Source organism: Bactrocera latifrons, unplaced genomic scaffold, assembly GCF_001853355.1.
Source record: "Bactrocera latifrons isolate USDA-ARS-PBARC rearing strain unplaced genomic scaffold, ASM185335v1 scaffold_53, whole genome shotgun sequence".
NCBI classification, from domain to species: Eukaryota; Metazoa; Arthropoda; class Insecta; order Diptera; family Tephritidae; genus Bactrocera; species Bactrocera latifrons.
The window spans coordinates 1,569,144-1,593,191 of record NW_017537190.1 but is presented as its reverse complement, the minus strand read 5'-3'; the positions used below and the strand labels follow the sequence as shown (position 1 = coordinate 1,593,191).

The following is a 24,048-nucleotide window of genomic DNA, read 5'->3' as shown; positions in this document are numbered from 1 at the left end:
TCTTTTTACAAATAGCATCGCCCAAACCACCGACTGATAGTTTGTTTCCAGGTAGCATAGATCCAAGACTCATCGTCAGCAACAATTCGTTCTACAAGGTGCTCTCCAAAGTAAACAGGACTTAAAAAAAAAAAACAAGAACACATTGTTTTTTGGCAAAATCAATTTATTTTGTTCAAAATGGTCTACTTCTGCTTCAATACAGCTTTTTTGTACGGTCTAAAAGCATGTCGAACGAGTGTTTTAGCTCGTGGTTTTGTATGGGCGCCAGTGTTACGGTGCAATCCCTTTGAATGGCCTCTACGTCTGCCTAACGCTTTCCATATCAGATGAATACATTAACCACTCCAATAGTTAAAATGTGATTTTTGGTCAATTAATCGGTCACAAGCGTCGATCGATGAGACGGCGATTATCGTGCAACAAATGCCAACTTTCATCTCAGCGTGCACACACCTTTCGTAAGCCCAAAGCTCCAATTCTTTTAATTTATTGCCGTGAGAAAATTAATTCGACTTTGCGACATAAGAAAACCTAAAGTTGGTATGATTTATTATGGAACCTGACTTCAAAAATAATTATATTTAGTAACCGACAATAACTGTAGTTCACCGTAATTTCAGACTGGAGCAGCAGGATGCCTTTCCCAGCTATTCCTTATATGGAAAATACTTGTTCGAATCTTTTTATTTTATAGCATTACTTCTATAACGAAGTTGACTCGACGTAGCGGTGGCTCTTCTTTTTCTTTCAATTTATCACCGTCATTAGTTATTAGTTCATTAATTACTGGTCGAAGTAATAATTTATTAGATTTATTATATGGAAAAGTATTTTTTTTTTTTTTCGAAATAGATGACCATTCTAACGGTGCCGGTATGTAGCTGACATGGCTCGGTACGACTCGACTTCGGTTAATTTTGCACACGTTCATCTCGATCTTCTCAAGTCCTTTGTAGCTTGTGTTTGAGGAACCGGTTATTTTCCAATCTTTTTGAAAGGATTCTTCATTGTTTGTTTCTTGAAAAATTCGGGATTACTGACTTGTTCGCAAAGCAAGAATGCTCTCCACCGCAGTTCTTCACTGCAAAAACTCTTATAGGGCACTTGATAGCTACTTACTTTGCTCGTACTTTTGATTTTTTTTTTTTTTTTTTTTTTGTTTTGTTCGACCCGAATATATATGTCACGTGTCCTATGCACGGTTGCATTTCAGTGTCACGTTACTCGTAATTTCATTAATAGCAAGTAAATGATAAACAAACAACGAAAAATAGGCAAAAAATAAACAACAACAAAAAAAGAAGAGAAAGATTTTCCACAAAATAAATACGAGAAACGCTTGAAAACGCATGAAAATTACAGTTAACAATAGCAACACACATCGAAAGCATGAAGCATGAACCAAGCCACTCGTCCTTGGCAAACGAGCGCACACAAACAAGCAAGCGATGATTGTGAAGTGTATGATTGAAGCGAAGAGGTAAATAAGTCGAATTAAAGTACAGTAGATTTGCCGTTATTTGCATTATTAGTAGCAGTAGCAGCACCGGCACCAGCGAGTCAACATCATCAAATCAACAGCGGCGACTCGACGGCACAAATGCATTGCGGTGCAAGGCTATCAAGCCAACAACAGCAATGCTATTTGCGAGAACGTGTCACCAGCGACGCCGCTGCCAGAGGCCAAGAGAAGTAATTGTTGCTGCTGATCAACTGGCGCGCGGCAGCAACAATTGCATGTGATTGCTTTTTTATGCGTTTTTGCCGTTATTATTATGGCTGCGCTCAATTGTATATTTGCGATATTTTGCATTCCTAATTTAAATGCTGCATGTGACAAGCCACCAACAACACCCAACACCAATATTATCCAGCACCAATACATCAACCACACTCACCAACCCAGCCAACCACCCACCCACCAATCAAAGCAGAGCAAAGCAAATGCATCATCATCATCATCATCACTTCACTTGACTTGACTTACCTTCACCTTCGCTGTCATCAACGTCTTTTCCAGTCAATTCATGGAAATCGTCTGCAACGCCACGCCGCTGCTGCTGCCACGCAGGTGTCGGCACCACCATCGTTGCTGCGGCAGCCGCCTCGTAATTTCTCAATTGGAATATTTGATTCTTTAATGATTTCCTTCGCCGCAGATACTCGGCATGTTGCAATTGTTGATTACACAATGCTGCTTGCAAACATTTTAAAATATCATTGTTGTTGCCATTGTCGTTACCTTGGTGGCTATTGTTGTTGCCAGCAGCAGCAGCAGCAGCATCGAGTGCCTGCAGCACTGCATTGATGACCTCAAGTGCGGCATTTATGATGGAATGCTGAGAAGCACTGCTGATGTTCAACAAATGCAAACAATAATCGAAAATTTCAATAATTTGCCTGCACTCAGTGTTGATTGGCTTTGCAGTTGTTGTTGTCATTGTTGTAGTGGCTTGTGTTGTGTGCGCACCGCCTGCTCCGGCGCCTGTCTTCGTCGTCGTCGTCGTCGTCGTCGTCATCGTCGGTGTCGGTCGTGTGTTGTGTGCCTTGCCTTTATTGACTCCGGCGTGTGCTGCTTGTGTGCTGTGGCCATCATCGCAATCGTCCAAACAATCAGTGCTGAATCCATGTATGATTAATGGCAGCAGCAAGCGCAGGAAGCCGAGCACACCGACCACGTTGTGTTGTTGCTGGTCGACAAGTAGAAATTCTGTTGAAGAAGAGCAAAGTGGAAACGAGTTGGAAATTAAGATATTTTCATGTGCAAATATTTATCATTTAAGGTTAAAAATTGCCATGAAGAATGCTTGAAATCGTACAGGAGGTTTATGTGCGAGTGGCACATATGAGGAGTAAATGAAAATGATTTTATTAACAAAATTCAGGAAAAAACGTTAACTTAGTTAACAGAAGGGTATAAAAAGGCGTTAAATTGGATTTTGATCGGTTAGTTTGTATGACAGCTATATGATATAGTGCTCCAATCTGAATAATATATTCGGAGAATGTAGCGTTGCCTTGGACAATAATCTATGCTAAATTTCATGAAAATATCTCGTCTAATAAAAAAGCTTTCTATACAAAGACTTGATTTGGATCGATCAATTTGTATGGTAGATATATAATGTAGTGTTCCGATCTGAAATTTGAAATTATTCAGAAATTGTAGCGCTGTCTTTTAAAATAATATATGCCAAATTTCATGAAGATATCTCGTCAAGTAAAATAGTTTTATATACAAAAACTTCATTTTTATCAATCAGTTTGTATGACAGCTATATGCTATAATGCTCCGATATCGGTGATACATACAAATGATAAGCTTCCTGGAGCGAAAATAACTTGTGCAAAATTTCAGATCGATATGTCAAGAACTAACGGACATAGCATATAAAAACTTTGTTGGGTCTGCGACATTTCCTTTGAGTCTTGCAAACTTATTGGCAAACTTAATAGGATAGAATAATTAGGGCTCGATTCAATTATAACAACATCAAAGAATAATGTATTTAGAAACAACCATTAACACTTTTAATCAATATCTTACCGTGAGTAGAGTCAAAGTACTACGACAACGTAGAATCTCCCCACCTTATGACAAGCCATTCTGGATTTTGTAACCGGAAGCTATAACGGTATTATTATCTAGATTAAAATGCTATGGGTCAGCTATAAATCACACCACAAATGCCTTGCAAATCCCTTAAAACTCTTGATTAGAACTTTATTGTAGTTCTGGATATTGTAGTAGTTTTAACCCTTTCTTAAAGCGACTCAATTAAGATTGATCAAAACTATCCAACAATCAACTAAAATGTGAAGCTTAGTCAACACACAATATTTATTATTTCAAAACCGACAAAGCCTCCTGAACTTAAAATGCCAAAGAGTTAATGGCGCGTCACAAAAATCTTATTGAAGTAAGACAGAGCTTTGATAGCCTTAAATCCAACAAACGAAAAATTAATCATGGTCGAAATACCTCGACCTTTTGTAGTTTAAAAACCAAAACTTTTCACTCCCTTAGATCAAGCTTATGTATGTCAATTTGTTCCGTTTACATAGTCTCGTCAGAAACGAAAGCTTGTCAGATTCCAGGCGACCTTACGAACTCGGCAGCAATACATTCGATTACTTTGGGTTTTCTTTACACTTACTGTATATCTCAATATGGGAGAGTTATGGATTCAATATAAGTTTACAGTTAAAACCCAATAATAATAATACTCATGAGAGCTCCAAGAACATCATTCAGAGAGATAAACTATGTAGGTTACTCTTGTATTCTCTATTAAGATCTATAGATTCTTCCATACGTTTGGTCCAATTCTCAAGGCAATGTAATTAATTGATCCAACTCTGGAGGTTGGTTTTCCTTATTCCTTGAAAGACAACTGGCAAACAAATGGTTATGAACAGCTCAGAATTTACAGTTGCGTTGCGTATCGGTGCGACATATTCAGTTCCGAAAAAATAGGCAACCATTTGCTCGGAAGTGCTTCATAGTTGAACAATTTATGTTAGATGCGGCTTATCTTGAAACACCCATACAGTCGACTGCTGTTTACTTTCAGGCTGGTTCGTAAAAATCCATGATTCATCGTCTGTCAGGTTAACACAGACATTTCCCTCGAACGAGCCTTTTCTGAGCATTCAAATTATGTAGGATCGCACGTAAAAAGAATTCTACAATCAAATGTTAATGCAATATTGAATGTGTGCTAGTGCCTAATCCCAAGGCCTATGATTGTCTCAATCACACAATAGGTCACAAGAGGATCTTACAATACCAGTTTGCGTTCACATCAATACTTTCCGGAACAAGATCTAATTTTGGACGACCTTCGCTAAAATGGATTGATTTATGACCTCGATTAGATTCACCATACCATCCATAAACACTGGTCCTTGATGAAGCTCGGTGAAGTGTTACTGCGTTAGTCAACGTTCAAAAGTTTTAAAAAAAATAATGGCGCGAAAATGTTCCTGATTTAATTCCATTTTTTAGCCAAGATGAATATTTTAACTAACTGTAAACTATACAATTACGCTCGTATATCAAACGTTCAGAGTATGTATAACATACAAAATGGCAAAGAATTGCTTTAAAGCATTACTTTTTAATTCTGTCTCGAAGCAAAGGCGCAGAAACATATTTCGTAATTTTAAAAATACCTCCACGATTGGTTCAATTTCAATCAAGTTTTCAAACGAACATCTATAGTCACTTTTTTTTTTTTTTTAAATCCGTTGTGGTTGAAGAGTTGAACCTCTCATACGACTAAACATTTCCGTGAAGAACCAGATATCACTTTAATTAGTAAGCAAATCTAGACTATAGCCCCTAATAGGAATTACAATAAGAAGGTTTAAAAACTGCTGAGTTCCTGCAGATTCTGTGCATATAAATTCATAAAATTAGAACCCACAAACCGAATGAGTATCACAACATCTTATCTATAAGTAATATATCGAACTTTGAGACCATGCCTAGAAAAAGTAAAACCATTAAAGCAAACGATTTGTTGGGGAACACAATCTTAAAAATATTTTAATTAGCCACTTAAACTCTAACTATCAGGTGAGGTATATATTGACGGCCCCGTGACGCAGGACCTGGGTTCGATCTTTGTTCAGAACAATATTAAAAATATCAGTAGTTTCACGTTTTGGGCTGGTCGATTAGCCAACGAGATCGTTTGATATCACACTGTTAGACTGTTTCCTGTGGAAATGAGTAAAAATTTAAGTCAACATCACGCGTGTCCTTCGACAGTTACCAGTCGAAATGCTTGAACGAGTCACTGAAAATCGGACTCAAGGGATGGATTTTCTGAGAAGTAACCGCGGCCACTATTTAAAAGAGACAATCTTCAAAAAATAAATGCCAACGAATGTTCTTTCGAATGACAATAAACATTCTACATTAAATTTGAAGTTGCTGTGTTTTTTTCTTAAACAAAAAAGTAGGGAATTTCGAATTTTTTGGAAAAAAGGAAAGTTTTTTCAAATATTTACAGATTTATCCCATCATTCTTATGATATACATATACTATATACATATGTATGTATGATGCTATGATACGAACTCGTATGTATGCTTTTCTGACTGTCTTTAGTTCTCTCGTGTACATATTTACAAATAAACTAATTTTAGAAAGCGAGCTGATGACTTTCAAACTTTCCTTTTATTTGGATAGAAAATCTGTTGCAATGCCGAGACTCTGCCATTGTTGCCATGTCAAGCTTTGATTCTGCAACGCTGCATGTCAACGCTCGAGTTGTTGTTTCTGTCATTTGCCTCGCAGAGTTGACTCTCGCTTACAAGGCCCTCTACAACTTACAGTGCTGGGAATATTTGGGTATTTTATGCAAGCGAGCAAAAATATGTATTTCATATTTGAAGCTTTGACAGCAACAAAAGCAAACAAGCAACTATATAGCATCTCATAGACAAGATGGCAAAGTGGTGAAAGTGAGACACGAAGGATGAGTATTTATGTGCATAAGTGAGAGTAAGGCTTGCAAAGAAAGTTCATGCTTTTTCAGTGCTTGTTTTTGTTGTAAGCGGAAAATGTTTGCAACAAATTGCCGCCAATTAAATTTATCTTGTTGAGAAAAGTTTTAATGTAATATTTATACGCAGCATGTGAGCTAGCTGCGGGTGAGGCAGTGCAGCCGAGCACAGTGTAGATACCCGATGAGGGTGCTGTAGAGAGTGTTGAACGATGTTGAAAGACTGGCTGTGAAGGCCTTCGAGTGCCAAGGCGATGGTATTACTCTTCTCCTTTGTATCAGTAACAAACGAACGCACGGAACTTAGAGGGTAGCGGGTTTGGCGACTCATATTCTCTTCTTAGGAAACTCTCCTTGAAATTTCCACTGAGTACGAGTTTACATTGACACTGTCTTTGCATAGAACGCCTCGCCATATGAGTGCAAGTATGTATATAAATAGATGTAGGAAATGTAAATCGGTACGCATGTAACTTCATTACTCAATTAGTTCCCCTTTTACAGTTGCTTTTGTTGCTAGAGAGTGTGGTTGTGGCTGAGTTCACAAGCAACAATAAAATGCGGTATCTGCTTAAAGTCAGTGTTGGCTTTATAAAAAGGTCAATTGAAGCTCAGCAAAATTATCGAGGGAAAGGAGAGGCATTCTCAGACAGTGTGAGTTTGGTGCGAATTTTAAAGTAAAATACTGCTGGCACGATAATTTTGGCTATACAATTACGCTATGAAGTCTTTGATATCTCCTCCTTCAAGACGAAAAAAAAAACACAAAATTTATAAGAATTTCGATAACCACCAATAAAGCGAATATACTTTTAGTGATTTGAAATTAGTTAAAAGTTCGAAGAGACGATATCCGGCGAAGGTCATGAAGTCAGGGATAGCTTACCTCATGCGAGTCGTCTATTGACAATAGAAAAATATAAAATAAACAGTGCTTAAAAATCACCGTGCTGGGCGCAGAGAATCTCAACACATTTTAGTTAATGTTTTAGGTATGGAGTTTGTAAATTCTAGACCAAACCACCTGAGTCTTTTTTAATAATAACGTCGAAGAGAGGTCACAAAAGCGATGACTGACAACATAGCTGAGATTCCTTTATTATTCAAAAACATAGTTACTAGTGACATGTTGTAAGTTTATGAATATGACGTCGAAACTATCCGATAATCTAGCGAACGGCGTTTCAAAAATGAACTGGAACCGAAAAAATTAAAATTCGTTGAGGGCAATGAAGGTGATTCCATTTTTTTTTTTTTTTTTTTTTTTTTATAACGGTTTCTTGACCGATGCTACGGCTGCTACTATGCCGGTCTCTTTCGACCAATTCAGCGATTTATCGCAATTTTCGACGACAGGCCTTCCGGAGCGTGGCACATCTTCGACCTCCTCTACACCAGAACGAAAACGTTGAAACCATCGCTGTGTGGTGGAAATGGAAACTGTATCGGGTCCATAAACTGCACAAATTTTATTGGCGGTTTGAGATGGATTTTTGCCTTTATCGTAGTAGTACTGTAAAATATGCCGTATTTTCTTTATTTTGCTCATGTTTGCGACGCTATAACTCACGAACGACTTAAAAGAAACGACAATCAACGACAAACACGTGTTAGCGCGTGAAATGAGCTTTCCAAAAAGGTATAACATGATCCGATGTGATGAAAACTAGAACCACGCGCTCTCAGAGCCAACTAGCGAAAATACCGCAAGACTTTTTTGACAACCTAATATAAAAATCACGTGTCACGTTGTTTGTCCGCGATGGACCCCTAAACTATTGAACGTACAGACTCGGACACTATTGAGTACGCAGTCCTGCTACACGTTACAAAAACAATGACAGCAGAATTAAGGTATTTCATGAACTGAGTTACAGTTATATTTCCCAGAAAAGTATATGTTCAAAGAAACCTGAATCTTCTGCAGTTTCACGTAAATTTCAAAATTCAGAGAACTGAATGCTATAGAATTGTTTTCAAAATATAAACAGCGTCTATCTGATTAGTACTGAGTTACACCGTACAGTAAACCCCTTTTTAAAGGAACTTAAAGGAACTTAAAACATGATTAGTTGCTTTAACTGATGAGATCGTACTTAGATATCAAAAACACGAATATTGCAAAAAATGTAGATGTACTTTTTTAATAGTCTTTTTTTACAGATCAAGCGTGAGTCCTGTAAAGCTGTCATGTTATTTTTTCAGTATTGTATGGCATTTCATCATGGAAAAACTTCTGTAAAATGTGTTCTGTTCTGTAAAAAAATGTGTTCGGCTCAACTCATGATCAATAAAATCTGCCTACTGAACGTACAATTCGCAACACCATCACCCATCTCGAGACCCAGCATTCATTATTGTATAATATTCGACCGAATAGTCCACGTCCAGCACACAGTAAAAAAAAATATAGCAAACAGAGCTGATAGTGTACACGAAGACCGTGGAGAGTCGATTCGGCGCCTTTCGCAAGTACTCGGACTCACATATGGAACGACTTGACGCATTTTGGGAAGAGATCTTAAATTGAAAGCGTACAAAATACAGCTGGTACCAGAACTGAAGCCACTCGACCTTCCCAAGCGACATTGCTTCGCTCTATGGGCTCTTGAAGAGTTCCAACAAAATCCGACGTTTTGGAGCCAAATTTTGTTCAGTGATGAGGCTCATTTCTGGCTCAATGAGTATGTAACCAAACAAAATTGTCGCATTTTTGACGAAGAGCTACCTGAAGAGTTTTATGAGTGGTTTTTTCAACGAGAAAAAAACGGTTTTTGGCCGGTAGAAAAATCGGTCAATATTTCTTCAAAAATTATGGCAATGAAAACAAAAATGTCGACCGTTAACGCGCTATGATAACCGCCGATTTGATGCCTGAAATTGAAGCATGTGATCTCGGCGTCATTTGATATCAACAAAACGACGCCACTTCCCACAAGTTACGGATCTCTTGAGAAAGTATTTCGATGAGCAGATAATTACACGTTTTGGACCCGTCGATTGGCCACCAAGATCGTTTGATATGACACCGTTAAAGTTTTTTTCTGTATGGATACGTAAAGTCGAAATTCTATGCGAACAATCCCGCTTCGATTCAGGCCTTGAGAAAAACATGAGGCATGTCATTCGCCAGCTACTAGTAGAAATGCTGGAATTCGTCATCGAAAATTAGAGTCAATGGATGAACCATCTGAGACTTTGCTGCGGCCAACATTTCAAAGAGAAAATTTGTAAGTTTCTGTGTTTTTTCTATAAACAAATATGGAACCTCGCCATGGATCATTTTGTATTTACAGCATATTAAGAAACTAAGTCGGCTGAGCCAAGTGCGTCTGTCTAGTCCTCAGTTTAAGAGATATTGATCTGAAATTTTGCATACGTGCTTTACTCCTAAAGTATCTGAGCTTTTATCGGAGCCGCCGATATCAGATGACTATAGCATATAGCTGTGATACAAAGTGAACGATCAAAATATATTTTTGTATGGAAAAATTTTTCATTTGACGAGATAACTTCAAGAAATTTGGCTAAGGCAGTGTTGCAATTTCCGAATAAATGGTTTCGGGCGTATGACTATAGCATATAGCTCTCATACAAACTGAACGATCAAAATATATTTTTGTATGGAAAAATTTTTCATTCGACGAGATATTCTGAAGACATTTGGCAAAGATTATTGTTTAAGGCTATAATGTCCGAAGATCTTGTTCCGATCGGACTCCTATAGCTTATAGCTGCCATACAAACTGAACGATCAAAATAGAATCAATGTATGAAGAACTTTTTTATTTGCTAGTAGCTGTGATGTCTCCTAAGTAACCAAAGTCAACGTCTTTTCCACTTTCATACAATCGGCGTTTCAAACAAACAACCTAAAACTTTGGCGACTGATTTAATTATCGAAGTAACACTGTACTTAGCATGAATACATAGATGTTGGACCATCAATAACTCAACACTATGCAACTAAGAGTGAAAATAATTAATTATTGAAGAGACGGAAATTCGTTTGCAAGCGGCCGCATGCCAGCACACCTGGACCAAAGGTTGCAGAATTACACTGCGCTTCCGGGGCAAATGAAATTGAATGTGTAAATGTATGTGTATGCACGTGTGTGTGTGTTTCGTGGTTATCGGTTTACCGAATGTCTGTCCGACGGTTGTCTATTGAAATTTTTGCAACAAATGTGTGACCACCGTTAACTATGCAACAAAGGCGGCTACATCGGCCCAACAACAAACCGTGTAATGCATACATTTTTCATGCTAAATTGCAATTGTTTGCCAGCGCAAATGGCTGTTGTGCATTCGATATGCAATGCGATTGATTTTTAATAGCGATTTTCCGTACGCTGGCCACACCAACACAGCGCCAGCGCATGCCCCAAGCGCGCAGTGGGGCAGGTAAGGCTTGTGTTGCGTTGCGGGGGAAGCACTGACGGGCAATAAGCCGCAGTGTTTGTTGAAAAACTCGCATATCCGTGCAACCTTAATGCCCTAACTCAATTTTTTATGCCAATACGCACGCACTCATTGGCGTACATTCAAACAAGCGTGGCATAGCTGCAAGCTTTATGCTGCTGCTGCTGTTGCTGTTGCTTTTATTGTTGTAACATATCAAATATCACGGTGTTAATTGCAAAGCTATGCACTAAACACACATACGTGCACACGCATATTTACTTAAATCCCGTTATGCATTATTAATGCAAATTAAGCGCGATTTCCATGTTCAGTTTGTGGTTGCAACGCCAAAGAGATTTTCCGCGATTTTTCCCACAGATTTTTTTAATGCGCACAATTTTGGCAATTTTTTTCGTGGAACTTTTTTAGAGCATTTTTTTTTTTGTTTTTGTGTGAATCAAATAATTGATATTCGCTTTTATTTGTATTTTTATACCCTGAACAGTGTATATTAAGTTGGAGACGAAGTTTGTGGAGCGAAGGAAATGTCCTAGACTCTGTGAAATGAAAAGTGATTTTGAGATATCCATCTGAGAAGTGCGCAAAGTCTCCATTTTCCTCCTAGGAGTTACTCATGTGTTGGAATCGCCGATGTCGGATCAGTATAGCATATAGCTGTCGTACAAAATGATCGATCAAAATGAAACCTTTGCATGGAAAACTTTTTTATTTGACGAGCTATCTCCACGAGACTTGACATGGATTTTTTTTCCAGGGCTGCGGTACAATTGTTTAGATCGGACCGCTATAGTATTATATATAGCTAACATACAAATTGGCCAAACCGGCGCAGATAGACGATTCTCCATTCTGCATAATGAATAACGAAGCCCCCACCAGAATTATGGTCACCTGTACTAGCTCGCCCGATATTACCATTGCATAGCCTAGCAACCATCTGCCTACATAAGCTCGATCGAGAAACCTCCCGACTTTATTTGGGTTTACAAACGCACCTTCACCAACTTTCACTAAGTCGGCTTCACAGAATTTACCAAGAGTACCTTCAACGCTTTACCCATTACTTCGGACGTAATCGTTGGCGAACGTCAATGCCGCACGCTTCGTCCCGGCTGGAAGAATCGTGCAAACCCGCCCTAATTTCCCAGCCGAAGCAGCTGTTTTAGCCTACGAGCGCGACACCTTACGTCATGCCGATCCCTTAGATCCCCGAGTAAAAGATCTCAATTCGGAGATTCGGCAAATGGTAAACCAATACAACCGTACAAAATGGATAGAGCACTTGAAGCGCTTTAACCGGTATGAGTAAGCTTTGGACTACTGTCAAGACTTTGTATAATCGGAAGAAACATGTGGACCGAGTTGAAATTCAGTTCATTGGAATTGCGTGAACTACTTTAGCCGGCAATTTACACTGCACCCTTCGGTAGACAAAACCAAACGATGTGTTACCCGACGGCTGCCCAAAATGCTGAAAAATTTCGCACCACTTAATTTCACCGATGACGCGGTTCAGAGTGTCATCAACAAGGCAAAATCGTCCAAATCCATGGGTCCTGATGGAATTAATATTATGATGCTAAAGCAAACAAGCCTCACCAAGGTCCTCAACCTGTCGCTGACCTCTCTTCAAATAACCGATGTCTGGAAACCTGGGAAACCCGCAAGCAAAGTGGAGTCCTATCGTCCGATAACTCTGCTCTCTCCACGTGAAGTCTTGCTATTCCCGGTAGTGAGAAGAATTAAACTCTCGCCCACTAAATCCACAGCGACTTTATTTATTCCGACTGATAATCCTAAAATTTTAGGTATGACATTTGACAGCTGTGACAGCCGCAAGAAAATCCTCAAGTCGCTAGCCGGCAGTACATGGGGAAAGGCCAAAAAAACTTTCTTGGTAACTTACAAGGCAATCGGCCGGCCAGTCCTTAACTACGGCTGGATGCAGTGAATCGCTGACGAGTAAGCCCCAAACTTGACAAGAACACTGCACTTTGAACTACGACTCTTGATGTCTACCATCGAACACCTGCATAGTGAGGTTCGTATCCACCCAGTTAAGGAGCACAACGAACTCCTCTCCAAGCAGTTCCTGATGGGGTGCTTTCGCAGAAATCATCCCTGCAACCACCTGCTTGGCGTGAAACCGCCTGCTAGGCGCATCAAGAGGTCATTCATCAACTACGTGGACGGCATCAACGCAATACGCCGACGAGACTTCGGACGCAACTAACTTCCGACAACCACCGACCGCCATTCACAGTGGAGCCATCAACATCTGCACCGACTCTCTCTCTCAGTGAATGGCGTACTTAGAGTCAAACCATCATCTATTGCAGACGAAGAGCTCTTGCGCAGCTTCGTTCTGGATATTGTAGCAGGTTAAACTCCTACTTATCCAGAATAGACATCGATAAATCTAATATATGTCTCAGTATGACACTGGCCACCTCTTTGCATGTTCTGCTAATCATACACTTCTGGCATCCTTCTCCTTTTGGTCCGATCCCGCCGAAACAGCACGTTTTTTGGGCCTACCTTTTAATGACGTCGATGTCAACTTACCATATCTAATCTTTATCATCGTAACGGGGATTAGGTACCCGTTACAACAACAACAACAACAGCCTATGAAAATCAAAACAACTATCTTTTATGCCTTAGGAAATGTACCTGTGAAGGGTGTTATATTTTCGATGCAACCGAAGTAAACATTTTTTTTGTTTTTATTTATTTGTATATTTCGCTTTTGAAATCAACACCATTTTTTATTGGCGCTTGTTAGAAAATGCGTACGCATGTAAAAGCGAAAGCATATAAAGAAGAGCATAATCGGTTTTTAATATCATAATTGCTGTACACATACACATACATACATATGTATATATGAAACACTTAAATTATGCATTTTAATGCAATCGTAGTTTTATTTTTTCACGCCACTGTATTATGCATGTGCTTTCACACTAATGCGGCGGAAGTTAGAAAAAATCACAAAAACTACATATTTACACACAAACAATCATAACTAATTTACACAAAAAAAAATGAAGCAAAATTATTTAACGGTATTTTTTCGGATTTCTCAAAGATTAAATGCTAATTTTATTAACGAAAATTCCATATGAGTTTGAGTGCGCCGGCTTAACGCATATTTTCATTAAGTAATGGATTATATTTGTAGCTCAAAAATTCGTTTGTCATTTGAAATAAAAATAAATAAATGCAAATGTACACAAATATTTTTATAAAGACAGTTTTTTCCTAAAGTCGCAAAAATAGTATCAAAATCACTTCGCAAAATCGAAAAAACATATTCGCGAAGTGTTGTTGTGTAATTAAGAAATTGTATGCGCGTAAATATTTATTATTTTCAATCCATTAATTCTAAATAAAAATATAAACTCTAATGTATTTCCGCACAATTTAAGATTTTCATTCAAATAACATAAATTTTTTAGCAATTACTTAAAACTGTGTATGATCGAACTTAGAGGCTAAAATCGACGTCGTCTAACGGTAGCAGAAAGAGACGGAATGGAGACTACAGTTATAGGAGCTGAATATTTTAAGGAGACTCATATCTTACGTCTAATCTAAAAAAATTTATAAAGTTACTCGGGTCTCACCAAACAACTACAGCTATTCGTATACTGTTGTTGTTTTTGGTTTTCTGGAGAAAAGTGCAAAATCAGCTGTCATCGAAGTGTGAAGGAGTGAAGTTCAGTGAGGATGGACCAAAGAGGTGGTTAGTGTCATGAGGGCACGATTTTTATTAAACAACCAGTTGGTTCTCAACTACGCCGCACCACCAATATGGTCACCTGGATGCTACCTAGATTATCCTTACCATCCTAACAGAGATTAGATAACCGTTAGAACAACAACAATAACATGCTAGAAAATTCTAGGAATTCTTCTTGTAGATCCCAAAGTGGTGATCTAGTGTCTGATGTTCAGAGCATTCTGAACTTATGGAGCAGGTATAAAAACTTCTTTATAAAGGCTGAACTCAAAATGTCTTGCCTGTCTATAGTGTGGCATTGTGAATAATGAGATACGACGACAAACGAACCATTTTTCAAAATGATTTTAGAGTGAAAGAAAAAGTGAGCTGCGCTACATTTCATTTTATGAGAAGCGACTTTTCAATTGTTTTCGAATCGAAAAGTAATATAAACTACGTTCACCAAAAATGGTGTTACTTCCCAACGGTGAACGCATTATCATATTGTATAAGTTAAGCACTTTCGAAGCCTATGCAATTTAACCCATTACTGCCCGGCGTACACGCTTGTGTACAGCTGTTGTTGGCATGATTTCTAAAACTACGTAAACCAATTTTTAAATTTACGTTATTTTTAAAAACTAAGTAGGTCATGCAATTACAAATGTAGGAAATTTTCCGAAATTTTACGGAAATAAATGTTTTTTTTTTTCTTTATTAGCATTTTTTCTCCTTTTTCTTTAATAAAGTTTATATTATACTACTTAAGACATAATAAATATCAACTAAAGTTAATTGACATGCGTGGTTTCGGTGTGTTCGTTAATGGGTTAATCAAACGAACAAACAAATCTTTCGTCTTTATAATATTAGTATAGATATACCTTTGCTTAGGTCGGTGTGCTAAATATTTTTACACCATAAAAGCAAAAATGTGTATATAATTGGTAAAATATATATATTAAGACAAGTTCTGACATTTTTTGCTATAACCAATACTTCGTTCCCACGACAGTCGGGACTAAGTAACCGGAACGGACCAGAATTTTTATCGGCCTAAGAATTGTCAATTCGGCAGCATTTCTCTAAATTATAATACTTTGGAGTTCTAGCAACAACAGCAACCGTATCAAGACGAAATTGTTTTTTATAACAAGAAACGTTTGGTTTTGCTTCCATTTGTGGAGAAGCAAAAAAGTGTATAAGTTTAATCAACACTTCTTTAAGATGTTAATGTAAGCGTAGGATTTTTCCAAGTGTTATGATGACTGGAAAATTCGTTGGCATGAATGTATTGCAGCGGGAGGTTATTACTTTGAAGCAGATGAAATGGACAAAATTCACCTTTCAATCTGATCACAGTAGTACATATTTTTTTGGTTTACCCCACTAGGGGAATACCAACAAAAAAAAATTTGTCTGGCTTAAAACGTTTTAATTCAAATTTTAAAAAAATAAAACAGCTCCATATGTTATTTAAACTTATGTGTGTGGGTGTATATGTGTGAGTACCACTAACACTTACCAAATGCCTTGCTTAGTCCATGTTTGGCCATCAAACTCTTATTGCGCGAATTTTCAATTAGACTGATGCAATTTTGCGCAGAGCAGCGACGTTTCACCGCGCACTCGACGCCAATATTTGCCATGGAAGACTACAAAACAAAGAGAAAAAAACAACAATTAAAAAAAGTAAAATACTCGAATCGAAGTAGCAAAGCTGTGCGAAAAAATGCGAAGAGTCAAATGCAATTATAGAAGATGCTCTACGTGTGTGAAGGGTGAAAATATGTCGCCAAAACAGCCGCGCTCATCTATAGTAACTAAGTGGAATGTACATAACGAGATTTATTTTTTGGGTTTTTCTAATTGTTTGCGTTTTGTTTGCTGTCTGAAGTACCACCGTGAAAGGCAGCGGAGGAAGGAGTAAACATTTTGTGAAAATAACGTTGCAAGCCATCAACAGGTCACAACCGAGCAGTTTTTTATTACCGTGAGGAGGGTTTTTGTCTCTTTACGCCCCACTCCGCAAAATTCTTCAGTTAACATAACCCTCTTTTCAAAAATTTGACGTAACTAGAGTGAAACCGAATTTTTATCGGACGAAGGAATATCAATTCAAAAGCATTTTTCGATTTCACAAAAGTATTTCCAACTATCAAGTATTGTTAGATATCATCCAAATGGAAAGTTGGTCAACTTTAGCGTGTGACAGCGAAGTGTTTTGTACAAATCCAAATGTAGAGAAATTTTTTATCCATCACTTAAATTTTAGTTAAGCATACCTCAAACAGCTTACAGGATTCACTGTCCGTCAGCCCCATTTGCAAATATTTTCCAAAATTTTTCACAAATTCACATAACGTTTCGCAAAGCTGTGTCTCCTTACGTTGCGCTATGGTTTGCAAGCAAGGCAATAAACGTACAGCATACCATTTAATATTGCGTTCTCTTATTTGCGGGGAATAGTAGGCAAATAAGTTCAAACAGATGCGCAACGAACTGAAATACAAACAAGCAAAAACGACAATAAGCTTATTTAATTTTATGGTGATAAGAAATGCACAAACCGTTGGTTGCCATTGCGTTTTATTTCGCCGTACAAATCCATTAGTATGCGACTGACACGTGTTTTTTCCAACGCACGAAATATGCGATTCAGATTTTCCTCCGCATTCATGCGCACCACAGGATCCAGATCTTCACAAAACAGCAGCAACACAGTTGTCGCCGTATTTATGTGGGTGGCATAATTTATGTGACCCGCCAGCCCCGGCGACATAATGCACTCGGCAATATGTTGGAAGTACGTTATCTTCTCTTTTTGACTAAAATGATATTAAGCTGGTTAAATTGTTGACAAGTACATTTTATTGCATGAAACTCACCTGCATTCCGTATTGCGTAGCTGCTCAACATAGGAAGTGAACTGATTCAAAATAGATTTGTCCATATTAATATTTTGCTATTAATACGAACAATAGCTGCAAATTTAAGTGTTTAGTAACTATTTAAGCATTTCTCCACGCTGTACATAAATTATTTTGCAAATTTACACAAAATTACACAGAAATATTTAGTGAGTAATCTGATAATTGTTGCACACCTTTTCGTATTTTTAAACAACTTTCGCTTTGATCCGGTGGTTCGTAGTGATGCCGAGTTAAGTTAATTTGCTGCTAAATATAACAAGCTATAAAAAAATGTGCGAAAACGTGGTAATAATTTTTATTCTGCGTATATATCAAGCAAAAATTCACTTTATTTAATATATTGTGGTATAATTAGCAATAAAATTGCTTGATATTATTATGGTTTCGCAGACATAATATATTTGGCGCTTTATTAAACCAACTTTGGGAATATTTTGAGGAATTTTGGAGTTGCAGGATTTTCACAACAGCTGATTGGAAAGAAAGAGTAATGAAATGCATAAAAAACAACAGCTGATTGAAAAAAGAAAACAACACAAATAGGATATGTCTGATTCATTGTAAAATAAATACAATATTGTTTGCATTCCGCGGTATACTTACGTCGTCTCCAAAGAGAAAGTGAAAACTTGATAGTCTGTGTTGTTTCACTCCGCATATGACTGGAACAATTGCCAAGTACAGAACCGAAACAAAACACTCAAGCCGGTAGCCGGCTGCACCTGGACAAGGGAAAAAGTAGCGTAGTTCGCAAAATGCAGATGATCAACTACCGATATGCTCACCTGGACACAGACGAAGAAGTTTCTGAAGTGTCAAAACAGTGCTTTTCATTCAATAACTGCATGCCTTCTTATGGGACCGTCAAACATTTTTGTACATACTGAGGCCTACATGCTACCGCTTAAGGAACACAATGAACTCCCTTCCGAGGAGTTTCTGCTTAGATGTTTACGTTAAAATTAACACTGTAGTGGTCTGCTTGAAACTAAGCCGCATCGTAGAAGTATGAAAAGCTCCAGCGTGGAATTACTGTAAAAGGCTTCTTGCATGCCAAACGAATTACAATCCGGCACCGTTGAAGCAGCTTGTTTGCTGGGTCTCCCAGTAGAAGATTTCAATGATAACTATTTTGAAGATTATAACCCAAGCAGGGACTAGATAACCACTCCAACCACAGCAACAGAAAGTGTTACCACCCAAGATTAATGTGAGTAATACTTGATAAATATAAAAATTTTATTTACAGGCACTTAGTAAATTTATAATCCATTTCAGAGGTTCTTAGAACGTTGAAAGATGTTTTACAGAATAAAAGATAATCAGTGAGATCTACAATTAAAAGCTATGTAGTACAGAATAAATTATATAATTGTGGTTATATTATCAATATTTATTTTAAACTAATATTATTTCATGTCAAAGCAGTGCATCTTCAATTTAATACAATTTAACCTGTTAAAAATCTATACTTCATACCATCCAGTATGAAACATCGAAGGAGGCATCGTTAGTGAGACCACAGAGTCTGTTGAAATTATCGTCGAGCGCAGGCATACCAAAAAACCTCCTCATGGACCTATCCTAAGGGGATTAGGTGCCCGTATCATCTGGTATCCCAAAGGTCTATAAATGTGTTATTAGACTAACAGATTAACTTAACTTAACCTATGTAGAATACTGCCCAGTAAATAGGCATATAAAAAATGTGTTGGTCTCGAAATTAAATATTCAATTAATGCTTCTTAACACATATAACTTGTTTGTTCTTAAAACTATATCTTTTTATAACTAATAAATGTTGGTATGTTGGTATTGCAGTTTATTTTTTATGTTTTCTTATTACAATAATATCATTGTAAGTAGGCGATAGTTGCATAATCAACCTTATTTAGCAAACAATGATCTGTTGAAGTACTATATTCAGAAATATTATACAAAAGTGTTTATAATACGTAGTACATCCATACGTTTGTAGATAGCATTCAAAATCAATCACTTGTTTCTATTCGTGAAGTAATCATACGCCAATTATTGGGAGTGCAATTATTATTCAGCGGTGTAATTACTTTCAAATATGTCTATTTATGATAATTATTTATAATTATTTTGGTTCAATTTCTGAAATAAAAACTTTATAGAATAAAAATTTTTGTTTGGAGTTTAGGCAGCCTGGAGCCGTCAAAGAGGCTTAACTTTAATGGTTTATTCTGGGCAAAATCCGGGAGATGAGTCTATCAGCAGCGTGTTATAGCGCTCGCTTTTGATTGTAACCGCTTTTAAAGTCATATTCAGTCCTTGTGCCAACACAATCTTATACGGATGCAGAGCCAGATCTAAAAAAATTCGCCAAATTCTCGTCGGATAGAGACGACACTGTGCAGAACAAAGAAGAAACGAATGATTCGTATTTTCAGCACTTTTCTTTAAAGAGAAGGTGGCGCACTATCGTAGAGATTATAATCATTTTCGACGACCATGTTTTGCTCAAAAAGCTCTTACAGCAGCCGTCGGAGGACATGATAATAATTTTGGACAATTTCCAAGCGTTTTACAAAAGTGACATTGGACATGATGAAATGGTAAATCGTACTGAACACACTGACAACATTTTACTCTTTTGTCATTAAACAAACAATGCCGCCACAAGCTGTCAAATTCAGGATATCTCTATTGGTAGACACTGTATGTATGATATATGTATAATATTATATATGTAGACATGAAGTATATTGGTAGAATGAGCTTGTTGCTACACTTGAGATGCTATTCATAACGTTATTCAATCAGTATTGTTACGGCATCTTTATGTACTGTTAAGCAAAGTGTGAATATAATCACAATTTTCCGATACCATCATTATTTAAAATCATTTTCTCAGAGCTATTGCACATTCTACTCACGATTTGTCTCTCTATGAACGTTTGTGGAATATAAATCTTTATTTTGTTGATTTAAGTATGTGACAAATATAAACGTTTCATCCAAACTTATATACATACATATATAAGTAAGTAATATACTTATGTATGTATTGTAATCTATATTCTGAAATGATAAAATTGATATTGTTGAATTTACTCAAAGTATTGAAGGTTACCTGCAATCATAACAATATTTGTAGGATTTTTTTCACAAATAATTCTAAAGAATGCACTAGAAAAATATGTTTCAAATATGTTTCATTCAAATGTTTCAAATATATTTTTCATTGACTATGTCCCATGTTAGTTAAACCTAAGCCTCGAGATTTTTAGACTTCACCTTTCATATACCAATTTGATCAGTAAGCAGGAAGATTTCGCAAGATTTATGCAATAGTGGAAAGACAAACCTTGCATGTAGATCATGCTTTCAGAGTGTAGGTCAAGTGGATACGTGGTAGCTCAGACTTCAAGTAATTGAACTCCATTACCCTACACTCCTAGTTTCTCATGAGTCAAACACTTCAGCTAGAATTTTAAGATCTAAACAATCCAATATATGTACATATCTGAATAAGCACGTCATACTTGCTAACAAGAAAATCAACTTATGACAGCGTTTTGGTCTTCAACGGATCCAATAATTGGAATCATCGCTGAAACGGAAGACAAATCATGTTATAGTCGTAGTAACGAAAATTATACCACGAAGTACAAGTCCAGAAAGTAAATCGATATTAAAGGACTGGAGCTAAGTTATCAGTCCGAGTATAAAAGTAATTGGAATGCAAATGAAATCTTCTATCTAGAACTGTATAACTAAGACCTCTCTCGATCACATTTTTTTGCCAAATCGGCTACTGCGGAAAGTGTTGATTTTCATCTTTCAGTCAAAGAAATCGGCTAATGAAGTACACCCGGAACTCCAAAAAGTTTACAGAGATGCTGCTCTAACAACCTGCCGAGATTGGTTTCGTGGCTTCAAAGACGACGATGTCGATACTAACGATCCTCCACGTTAATGAATGCCAAAAATCTTCGAGGCCGGTGAATTGGAGGCTTTGCTCGATGAGGATCTGTATCAAACGTAAGAAGAGTTTTAGCATTGGTAATCGTACGATAAACCACTTCAAAGCGACCACATGGGAATCCGCCGTTGGTTCTGCTTCTTCAGACTGGCTTCCATGTGACTGTTGAAAGTCATAACTTCGAAGTCGTAGATAATTTCCTCTCGCTCAACATCTCTTGGTTTCGAATCATAAGGAATCCACAGAAATCTACGATTTCGAAGTTATGACTATCAACAGTCACGTGGTGGCCTTCACAATTCAGCTCTGCAGCTCGAGTTATTCACTCCAGCAATAGATTTAAGAAGTCGCACAGCGGTGATGTGAGCATTTACTCTAATGTGGATATTAACCTGCTGGGTAGAGGCACCTACCCAATAAAGGGACCGGATATTCCAGGTGCATGCCTTCAAATCGTAATCCTTAGTTCATTTGCATTTCTTTTTTTTATTTTCATTAGTAGGCGGGTCCCAAACCCAGCACACAACCCTGGGGAGGGATGGTTGGTCTTCTCACTTTAGCTCGCCTTCAAACGGATGATTACTTAGAGAATACTTGGGTTAAGATCGGAAGTCGTCAGCTGTTTGAGCCATATGTAAAAGAACCGTTTCTGACCACTCCCAAGGGAAGTAAGGGCAGGGAAGTGGACATGAATGAGACACTGGAACGCCTCCTATGTACCCGTCTTAGAAATCTAAGGGACTCAATGAAATAAAGAGATGCTCTTAATCATTTTAAATTATTAAATTTTTATTTTAAATTATTTTATTTGACTTTCACATACAAACATACAAGATAAACTATACATACATATACATATATATTTCTATATATATGAAATTTTATTTAATTACATAGGTATTTAAAAATGTATTTGTATAGTATTGCCATGTAATCATATGCTATGCAAACATGAATACATTCTTTGTATACAAACATATGTATGTATATGAGGCGCCAAAGAATTCAAAAACCAATAACAGTAATTAAGTATTTATTACATAATTTCATTACATATTTCTTTTCTTGTTTACAAAAAAATTCAAGGAAATTAATATAATCACAGTCCTTTTGTGTTAGATAATGATAGCGAAGAGACTCGGGAAAAATAAAAATAAATATTTATGGAGAATTGGAAAGTGGTGCAAAAGTCTAATTTCGAAGTTCGTTTCATAAAGAGATTAAGCAAGCGGATCGTTCGGACGGCACGAGTGCCGACGAAGGTTACATATGAGTATGTGGACGGAAATTCGACCAAATAATTAGCGATGGTAGTGTTGAAGAGAGTGAGTTAGTAAGCGAGTGTGAGAGAAAGTTAGTCAAAGAGTGATTTAGAGCGAGTGCGTGATAGCGCGCATAAAAGAGAGCGTGTGATAGCATGCTTAGAAGAGAGTGCGTGCAACAGTAAGTAGAGAAATAAGCTATATTTCGACTAATTCGTTGTTGTTGTTGTTATATTATTTCTGATTTTTTGTTTTTTATTTCTATTGTTGTTATTGTTTTCGCTTTAGTGTATTACAATAATGCCTTCTTCACATTTTTTTTCCTTTATTGCTTTTTACCTAGAGGCTTACATTTTGGAAAATTGCATGCACAATTATTTACAAAGGAAGTTATAAAACTTGGCTTAAATTAAGAAGAAGATAAACGTAATAATTATAATTAATACAACCTAAACCTTAAATCATTGCTAAATTAAATTAGAATGTTTTGTAAAAACAAAAAAATACATTTTTAGTGAAGAAAAAAACCAATAAACTAGGAAAATCCTGCACACGCACGCACACCAAAAACTATGTGTATTAAAGTGTGTGTTTGGGGGTATGGAAACGCCAGCGCATGCGTCAACAAGTGTGCTAAGCGCTTGTTTGTTTTGCTGGCAAAACCAAGTTATGTTGCGCGAAAGCTTTAGTGAAAAGCTGAAAAAATGTTTTTAAACATTGTTTCAAATTTCTTTAATTACCAAAATTCAAAAACGCGTAAAAATATTTTTTAAATTTTATAAATTTTTTTAAGTACTTTTAATTTTCAAAAGCAAATATTTACCGAAATTTGAGAATGTGAAAAAATAATTAAAAAATTTTTTTAAATTTTGAAAAAAAAATTAACCGAAATTTAAGAATGCGAAAAAAAAATTTTTAATTTTTGTAATTCCTTTAAATTTTAAAAAACAAATATTTACGGAAATTCGAGAATTTGAAAAATATATTCCTTTAAAATATAAAATTTTTTTAATTCCAAAATTCCGTATAAAAAACATTCTTTAAATGTAAAAAAAGATTTAATTTCGTTAAATTTTCAAAAACAAATATTTACCGAAATTCGAGAATGTGAAAAAAAAGATTTTTTACAAATAATTTTTTCATTATTTAAAATTTTCTTTTTCAAAATTTAAAAAAATTAATATCTTTTTTCATACTCTTGAATTGCGACAAATATTTATTTCTAAACAT

General features: G+C 36.7%; 1 protein-coding gene across 1 annotated transcript in view; it reads right to left on the bottom strand.

Moving 5' to 3' along the window:
* Window positions 1–17,742, bottom strand: part of LOC108974095 — a gene marked incomplete at its 3' end in the record, with an annotated part of 76,905 nt that extends 59,163 nt beyond the window's left edge. The window contains exons 1-5 of the mRNA XM_018941728.1: window positions 17,560–17,742; window positions 17,242–17,499; window positions 16,957–17,173; window positions 16,197–16,326; window positions 1,991–2,713 (exon numbers count right to left, since the gene is read on the bottom strand). Coding sequence (XP_018797273.1) covers window positions 1,991–2,713; window positions 16,197–16,326; window positions 16,957–17,173; window positions 17,242–17,499; window positions 17,560–17,624 — 1,393 coding nt within the window. The remainder of the gene's footprint in view (window positions 1–1,990; window positions 2,714–16,196; window positions 16,327–16,956; window positions 17,174–17,241; window positions 17,500–17,559) is intronic.
* Window positions 17,743–24,048: the final 6,306 nt, after the last annotated feature.